At 47.1% G+C, this 8529-nt stretch overlaps 2 protein-coding genes and 1 pseudogene across 3 annotated transcripts; 2 read left to right on the top strand and 1 right to left on the bottom strand.

Moving 5' to 3' along the window:
* The first annotated feature begins 155 nt into the window (after positions 1-155).
* On the top strand, positions 156-3705 carry LOC133925044 (zinc finger BED domain-containing protein RICESLEEPER 2-like). Its single transcript, XM_062370857.1, has 4 exons — positions 156-241; positions 542-871; positions 1008-3149; positions 3395-3705. Exons 2-3 carry the CDS (start codon positions 544-546, stop codon positions 3143-3145), a joined length of 2466 nt encoding a protein of 821 aa, XP_062226841.1. The 5' UTR covers positions 156-241; positions 542-543; the 3' UTR covers positions 3146-3149; positions 3395-3705.
* Positions 3706-3803: 98 nt separating this feature from the next.
* Positions 3804-4345, bottom strand: LOC133925626 (uncharacterized; annotated as a pseudogene).
* A 686-nt stretch (positions 4346-5031) lies between these two features.
* LOC133925042 (APO protein 4, mitochondrial) lies at positions 5032-7821 on the top strand. Of its 2 annotated transcripts, XM_062370855.1 has the most exons (3): positions 5032-5554; positions 5705-5983; positions 6356-7821. In XM_062370855.1, the coding sequence occupies exons 2-3, from the start codon at positions 5724-5726 to the stop codon at positions 7080-7082; spliced, it is 987 nt and encodes a 328-aa protein (XP_062226839.1). In that variant the 5' UTR covers positions 5032-5554; positions 5705-5723; the 3' UTR covers positions 7083-7821. The 2 variants fall into 2 exon arrangements, with proteins under 2 accessions (XP_062226839.1, XP_062226840.1); XM_062370856.1 differs by lacking the exon at positions 5032-5554 and having other exon boundaries at positions 5841-6143.
* Positions 7822-8529: the final 708 nt, after the last annotated feature.

Here is an 8529-nt window from a genome sequence, read left to right as displayed (position 1 = left end):
GGCCCAGTAGAAGATTAAGCCCATCTAATAGCGAGGATAAAGTGTGAACTCTGAAGTGAAGGGAAGTGAAGTCCAGCCCAGTGCAAGCCCATCAGAGCGAACCAGCCCATTACCCGGCCCAAGCCAATGAAATGGGTTACCCGCCGCCCGCCTGCCCGCCCGCAGATCCAGCTCGATGCCCTAACCGTGCCCACCGGAGTCTCGATCCCCTCCCAGCGAGGCTCTGGTTCTCCATCTCCAGGTACCCTCTCCGCCTCGATTTCAGCCGGATTTACCCCGCAAATTTCTTGATCTAGCGGCCTGTATGCGCATGTGTTCGGACGATTTGGGCTTCCAGGAAGCAGCGAGTGGTGTGATCCGTTAGTTTCGGTGATTATGGCTGGGCACTACGCATATGCAGTGCATATCTTGCTCTTTCGTGGCTGTTCAGTGTTTTTTTTTTTATGTTCGAAGTGTATGCTCTGATCTGTCTATGCTGTAGCTAACGCATGCCGTGGTGCTGGTAATCAAATCTCCTTGTTTTGTGCTGTGCTGTGTGCAGCCATGGAGCATCCTATAATCCAGCAAGCTGTGGAGCATCTTGACGAGCGTGAGGAGGAGGATAACAATAACAGCATGAAGGTGGAGGCGGCATTTGAGGGGGTGCACACACCGTTCAGGTACAAGCACAAGAAGAGGTCCAAGGTCTGGGAGGAGTACAAGCCCATCTTCCAGAATGGGAAGGTTCAGTTCGCGGAGTGCCTGTACTGCCGCAGTCGCATGAGCTGCAAGGATTCCAACGGGACGAGCCATCTGTGGCGGCATCAGAAGATCTGCCCGGCCAAGGTGGAAGTGGCGCAGCGGCGGCAGAAGGACTCCTACTTCCCATATGGTATACGTCGCTGTTTCCTACTCAGGCTTCGTACCTCCTAGTTTGTTCGCTTAAGATCTAGCTGTGTATATATTTCTTTTCTCAAGAGAATTCACCTGTGATATATATATATAACACATCCTTGTTTTCTGCACAGTTTTGGTGAATGAGAATGACCCGGTTACACCAAATGATCCGGTTGATCAGATTATCACAGAGACACTTGAGGACATAAACTTAGTAATCCCCAGCAGATTCAAGTCGAAGGTGTGGAAGGAGTTTAAACCTATCTATGCCGAGGGAAAACTCCAGGCTGCGGACTGCATTCATTGCCAGAAGCGCCTCAGCGCAAATAAGTTTGGGGGGAGAAGCCATCTGAGTCGACATCTTCAGACCTGTCAAGCACGAAGTGGAAGGGGGCACAATCATCAGAAGGGCATGTTTTATCCTTGTAGTGTGCCTAATCTGAAGTCCAGGGGGCAGGATGAGCTCTCACCTGCCTTGACAAATGGAAAGGTTCAGATTGCAGAATACTCCAGCAAGTTCCTCAGGTCTAGTAGCTCTGGTGACACTTCCCCTATAGTCCGGCCCATTCAAGTGGTGCCGGCACATCAACCTCTGCCATCACCAGATTTTCCAAGCCTGAAGAAACCGAGGACCTCATTTATGACTACAACGACTGACACAGGCACAAGGAAGGTTGGTCATGAAACAGCTTATCAAGAGCTAGCCAGAATGATAGCTTCGCATGGTTATCCTTTGTCAATTGTAGAGCACGAAGAAATGAGGAGATTTGTAAAGAACCTCAACCCTATGGTTTACACAGTCTCTCGTAATGATATGGAAGGACATTGCTGTGCTCTATTTCAGAAGGAAAAGGCGAATCTTAAAGATAAACTTGCGTTTTCCTCCCGGCGTGTCCCTCTCTCAGCAAGCATTTGGACTCCTGATGGAGCCGAGCCAACAGTAAATTACCTTTGTTTGACAGCACATTTTATTGATGAAGACTGGAAAGTTCGCAGAATGATAATCAAATTTGGCATGTTTTGGTCCTCACCTACTGATGTGGAAAGGATGATACATTGTAAGGAGGCTTGTGTCCCAGAGTCTGAAAGTGGAGCATACAATGTCATATGGGATGCCATTAGAGATTGGAATCTTGATCAGAAGCTTTTGAGCTTGACTTCTGTTGGTGAGGTTAGGAATGATGCAAGTACCTCGAAGCTGAAGGAAATGCTTGTAGAGAAGAAGTGCCTTCCTATCAGAGGCAAGATATACAATATTGCTTGTGTGGACGATATCCTTAATAGTATTGTTTCCAAAGTGCAACAAAATATCCTTCGCCTTGTTGGTGACTTGGTAACGGACTTTTTTGTGGCACGTACATCTTCATCATTGACCCAACAACATCTTCTCGAAGTCATTTCACAGATGAGTTTGAAGTGTCCACGGGAAGATGCTAAATGGTGGCACAAAATTTATTTTAGGCTTGAAGTTCTTTTACATTTCAAGAAGTCATTTCCTTCTGAAGAAGTGGTGTCTCCAGAAGATATCAAGGTTGCTGAGTCTGTTTGCAAGATTTTGAGGGTGTTTTATCATGTTATTGAAGTCATTTCTAGCCCTAGCTCTCCGACAGCAAATATGTACTTCAATGAGATTTGGAAAGTGAGGACAGTTTTTCAAGAAGAAGCATCAAATGAGCATGGAGAAATCGCTACAATGGTTATGGAGATGCAGGAAACGTTCAACGAGTATTGGAAAAGTTCATACTTGTGGTTGTCAATACCTGTCATTCTAGATCCTAGATTCAAAATCAGTTTCATTGAGTTTCGTCTGAAACGAGCTTTTGGAACAAATTCAGCAAACTTCTTATCTGACATACGTGAAACAGTCCGGGAACTCTTCAATGAATACTGCAATTCTATGGATCACCTGAGTGGAGATGCTTCAAATGGTGAAGCGTTTGATGCAGTCGATAATGATTCATTGGAGGATTGGGATCAGCATCTCAATGAACAAGCAAGCAGTCAGATATCTACAGAACTTGACAATTACTTTGAGGATGGGTTAGTTCCAAGAAAAGACGATTTTGATATTTTAAACTGGTGGATGTGCCATACCACAAAGTACCCTACGCTTGCAACTATCGCACAGGACATCTTGGCGATGCCAGCATCTGCTGTCCAATCTGAAGCAGCATTCAGTAGCAGTGGACAAGTAATTCCAAAGCATCACAGTACACTAAGCATCAAGACCATTGAGGCACTCGTTTGTACTCGGGATTGGATGAGATAAAGCGGTAAGGTCCTGTACTTTGTTCAATCCTAGTATCAATGAAGTCGAGGCACTTTTTCTTGATAGGGTAGTTGTACGACATGCAAAGTCTGGTTCATTGAAATATCACATAATATAAATTAGTTAATGTCGATGCAGCGAACTACATCAACCAAACGGCATCGGCTAAAATATAAGTCAATGCACTTGTTGCAACACAAAATAGTTAATGATGTGGTAATGACTCGAAAAAAATCCCATTCCACCCAGGGCCATGCCATGCTGCAGTGGAGTACAGAGGTGGGTTGCAGTTTTGGTCGCTGGAAGACCTCAAGCAGTGTCAATGGCGCTTTCAACCGGAGGTGGCTCTGCCGATGACCAAGCCCTCGGCCAGGGATTTGGTTGCTCTTGCTGACTTGTTTCCCGCTGAGATGTATATATTTTGCCGATGCCGTTTGCTTGATGTAGTCGGATCCAGACCTACTTATGCCTGTATGACTTAGCGTAGGCTAATGTCGAAGACTTGCTTTGTTGTGATCTCTTATCGAGTACAGTACTTGCATGGACATGATTAAAGAGAACAGCCGGTTGTACTGTAACCGACTCGGCTACCTAGTTTACAAACTCACGTACGCACGGGGCATCACACCGTCAGATCTTAGCAATCTCATCTAATCTCCTAGAAGAAGTCTATGCTGCACCGCTTCTGCCGGTACTCCGGGATCAGCTGCCCGTCGGGCCCCACGGCCACGTCGCAGCTGACGTGGAGCGGGTGCCAATGCCGGTTCCCCCAGAACGCCAGCCGCGCGCGGATCCTCGACCGCGCCTTCACCGTGAACGCCAGGGTGCCTCCCTCCGCCGCGTCCCGCGCCATGTCCCCACCCACCGAGGCGGGCGCCACCTCGACGCCCTGGAACGCGACGGGCGACGTGGTCTTGGGCGGCTGGTACGGCGGCCCACCCGTCAGGTCCCGGTCGCTCACCACCGCGGCGTCGCGGTACTGCACCGACATGTAGAGCCGGTCGTAGAAGAAGGCGATGTCCCTGTTCGGGTTGCGGACGGACGGCGAGGTAGGTGGCGAAGAGGAGCACGCCGGCGAGGAGGACGACGGTGAGGAAGGCCGAGCACAGCATGCAGCTTGGTACAGCGGGTCAGGTGCGGCCGCTCCGCTCGGAGCGGGCGGATGAGGTCCGTGGCGTTCCCCGGCGCCGGCGGTGGCATGGCGTCGTGTACAGCTTGCTTGGTTTGTAGGCGTATAGCCGTGCACACTGGCATGCATGATCGTCCAAGTTTACGCATGACACAGGTTACTATTTGTTCTCGTTAATTTCGGTTTCTTTTTCTTGGCGCGTATAGTATAGGGTATATGATACATAAAAATCCAGTTATTATAATAAGATAATATTAGATTCTATCTTATTTCTAGATTGATTGATATCTAAACCATATGTACTCTATATATTCAGCCATCGAGACTCAATGCAATATAATCGATCATATTAACCAATCCTCGTACTCTTTCATAGTATCACGAGTTTAAGTTATGATCCTAAGCTACAAACCCTAGGTGCCATAGGATGAAGGAGCACAGTATGACGCCAAATCCAATGCTGCACCGCAAAAATGGCTCACAGACCACCACCCAGGCGGAGGACAAGATGCAGGGTGGACTCCTTCCGGATGTTGTAGTCGGCAAAGGTGTGGCCATCCTCAGCTGCTTACCAGCGAAGATGAGGCGCTGCTAGTTCTTGTCCTGAATCTTGGCCTTCACATATAATATATATCTATCTATCTTAATCGTTTATCCCCCATTTAATACATATTTATCTATTGATTCTCTCGTTACTCCGTGATTTTTAGATGGATATGCATCAGCTGCGGAGTTGCATTTCGATGTTATTGGGCCCATTCCATGAACAAAGCCTACAAAACTCGCGCGTGCAGCCCAATTAAACCAGCCGGCGCAAGCCCAACTGGCCCGCTTACCGGCCAGCCGATCCCTAATAGCTAAGCCCAACTCCTGCGCTCTGCGCTCGCGAGTCGCGACCGCACGGGCTCACGCAGGCGAGCGAGAGGACGCCGCCCTGCCCGCACGGCGGGTCCCCGCGCGGCCGCGCCGCCCTAATCGCTGCGCACCCGGCGTCGCCTGCTCCTGTACCCCAGGCGGCCGCGTCCCACTTGCTCATCCCGCGCCGCCTCCCTCCCGCGAGTACCGCCTCTCACCGCGCTGCGGCGCCGGCGCTTCCTCGGCTGCGCTCCGGCGCGAACGCCTCCTGCCGGCGGTATCCCTGAGCGGGCGGCGTAGGTAGCAGAGTCGAGTCTTTCGGGTGGCAACACGCGCGGCGTGGGTGACAGCGTGCGCGCGGCATCGGCCTCGACCTCGACTCGGCTCGGGGTCGGCCGCGGTTCGTCAGATCGACTCCCTGACCAGTAAGTTCTCTGATCCCATAGGCTTTCTTAATTCTAATCGCAAGCAGCTGATAAAGGAGAAAATTTTCTCACACCATTTTCTTATTTCTCACCTCTCCTGTCAATACTCAACGTGTGCTTCTTGCGCTTATGCGAAATGTGAACTTGTAGGCTTGCTTTGTGTGCTGCAATGGCGTCTCTGGGGCGCAGAGTTGGAAGCTACATTTGCTCGGAGCTGTGTGGCCCAGTTATGAATAAGAGGCTCTACTCTTCTTCGAGGGTGGATTGGAAACAGCTGCGGCCAATGATTCTCAAGAGAATTAAGAACCGGGCAAAGGATTACCCAATCAAGCGAATGATCCCAGTTGCAGAGGAGGTGATCAGGACTAGGGAGATTGTCACTGAGGGTGTCTCCACGCTGCTCAAAGTTGTTCCTGTACATTCATGCAAGTAAGGGCAAGACATGTGAAATTAGTATGTTCTTGTCTTCATTCAGAAAGATAATAAGCTCAGTTTTACTATCTTTGCTAAAAAAATGCTTCTTTGTAGTAGGACATTTTCAATTTAAGCAGACACAAAAAGGATTGAAGATATGGCACAAGAAACTCAAGTAGACATACTACTCATTCATGAATTACTGTTGTTATTGTGTATCTTGATGGCATAGCCATGTTTGGTTTTAAGTCTCAGTGAGTCCTAGTGATACCAAGTTACTAAATGTTCTCTGTCATGTCCATGTCTGATGTCAATTTGTTCATTCATGCGCTGAATATTCTGCATTTTCTTAAGCTGTTTAACAATTTATGTGTTTTTGTGCTGAAGGGTTTGTCCCGAGGTTCACATTGGAGCTGTGGGGCATCAAATGAAAACATGCCATGGTTTCAAGCGTATGATCAAGGACCAACCACATAAATGGGGTCCAGGCAACTTGAATGACATCCTTGCCCCTGTTCAGGCTTTCCACCTGAAATACATGTTTCAGGATGAGATAAAGCATGACCAGAGGTTCGACTTCACTCGCGTCCCAGCTGTACTCGAGCTCTGCCATCAGGCAGGTGCAGTTATACCTGATGTGGTTCTATACAAAAGTGACCAACTATCTACAGCCGTTAAAGGCAACTGCCAAGAACCTGCTTCTTTCTTACCGGATGAACTTAGATATATCGGTCAGAGAACACTGGATGCATGGGAAAGCCTGAGATTAGGTGTCATGAAACTCCTATTGGTCTACCCATCCAAAGTTTGTGAGCACTGCTCTGAAGTGCACGTCGGGCCATCAGGGCACAAGGCCAGAATGTGTGGCGTATTCAAGTTTGAGGGTTGGAAAGGGATGCACAAGTGGAAGAAGGCCGGAGTGGATGACCTAATTCCTCCGAAGATTGTGTGGCATCAGCGGCCTCATGACCCACCCGTTCTTGTGGATGGTGGGAGGGATTATTATGGTCATGCGCCTGCTGTCATCGAGCTTTGTATGAAAGTGGGTGCACAAGTACCCCCAAAATACCGTTGCATGATGAAGACACACGGCTTAGCACCACCTGTTCCATGATACCGGGTGTCTTATAGAGTTGATTGCCTAGTTAGATCTACACATGGTGTTATAAAGGAAATGTATAGATCGGACATCAAAATAATCTTTTTTGTGAGGAAAATTCAAGGTTGCAAAGACTGCTTTGGCAGAAGTCACCAGCTAATGGTAATGACCAGTGAAGCAGATATTCCATTTTGAAGATTATTTGTGTTATTAGAATTCAGAAGATCAGGATTAGACACAACTATTTTCCACTATGGATCTGAAAATCATCAGTTAATAAGTGCAAACTATCTGCGTTGTAAAATATTCAGAACAGATTACTTCATTGCCCTTCATTTGTTCAGACTCTCATTTGGCAAGAATAGAGGGAGGCCCTCAGGAGTTAGGACCAATCATCTGTCTGCTCTCCAGCAACTCTGCTCGGCTACTATAACATTCATTGTTTTTTGTAATCTTCATTTTGCCCAGAGGATTACCTGGATAGTTGTTCATGTTACCTGGACGTCATACCTGAAACCTCTTGACTTGGTTTTCGGATTGTCTCTGTTAGCCTCATGGGCAATTTTTTTAGGAGCATATGCCATGTAGTGATGGTTGTGATGCCTTGCTGCAAGTTGCAGCCCATGGTGTGGACATCCTGTGTTGTATGCCCTACTGTTTCAGCTGAAAACCATTCTTTCTGATGCTGTAATTTATGTACCGACTTTTACTGGTTCGTTTTGCTGTACTGAATCTACTGATATCTAACTCCGAAGATGAATTAACTTCATGTGTGTTTAAGTGCGTTTCTGTTCTGATCTCTGTAACTCTTACCTGTCTTTGAGAACACGTTGTTCACTGAATTTTTTTTTTTTTTTTTGGACGGATCACTGACAAAGTACGTGCTCTGCAGTCTATGTTTACTACAATATAACATCCATGATACGGTACATCGTAGACACGTATGATGGCAAGTACAATTTCAGTACACGTATTTGATTCGTATTACAGCTGTTGGTACCAAGATCGTTTGCTGCTGCTTTTTTTTCCCTTTCAAAGGCTGCACAGCCTGTCCGTAACCAAATCGAGATACATGCAGGACACCGACATGGAATCGAAAATAGGCCTGTAAAAAAAAACTCGAGTTTGACTCGTTCTATGTTTGATTTGAGTTCGACTCGATGTCAAAAGAAGTCAAACTCGAGTCTGAGCCAAGGTTTGTGAGTCCTACAAGCTCGATTTTTTTATGAGTTTATCATCATACTAGATCTATATAACTTTTTTTTATATATCTTTAAGACCAAAGAAGATATTTTATGACCGAAAGTGATAATCATTTTAAAACCTACTCAAATGACCACATCATAACAACCAATTAAAACGATAAGATATGCTCAGCTTTCTTGAGATAGTTTAGACGAGCCAATCCTAAGCTTAACCACCATCATAGGCTTGCTCCAGCTCAGCGAGCTTTTGTGGAGCT

Source organism: Phragmites australis, chromosome 7 (assembly GCF_958298935.1).
Source record: "Phragmites australis chromosome 7, lpPhrAust1.1, whole genome shotgun sequence".
NCBI lineage: Eukaryota > Viridiplantae > Streptophyta > Magnoliopsida > Poales > Poaceae > Phragmites > Phragmites australis.
The sequence above is the reverse complement of the archived record's forward strand: the minus strand, read 5'-3'. Positions and strand labels throughout refer to the sequence as shown.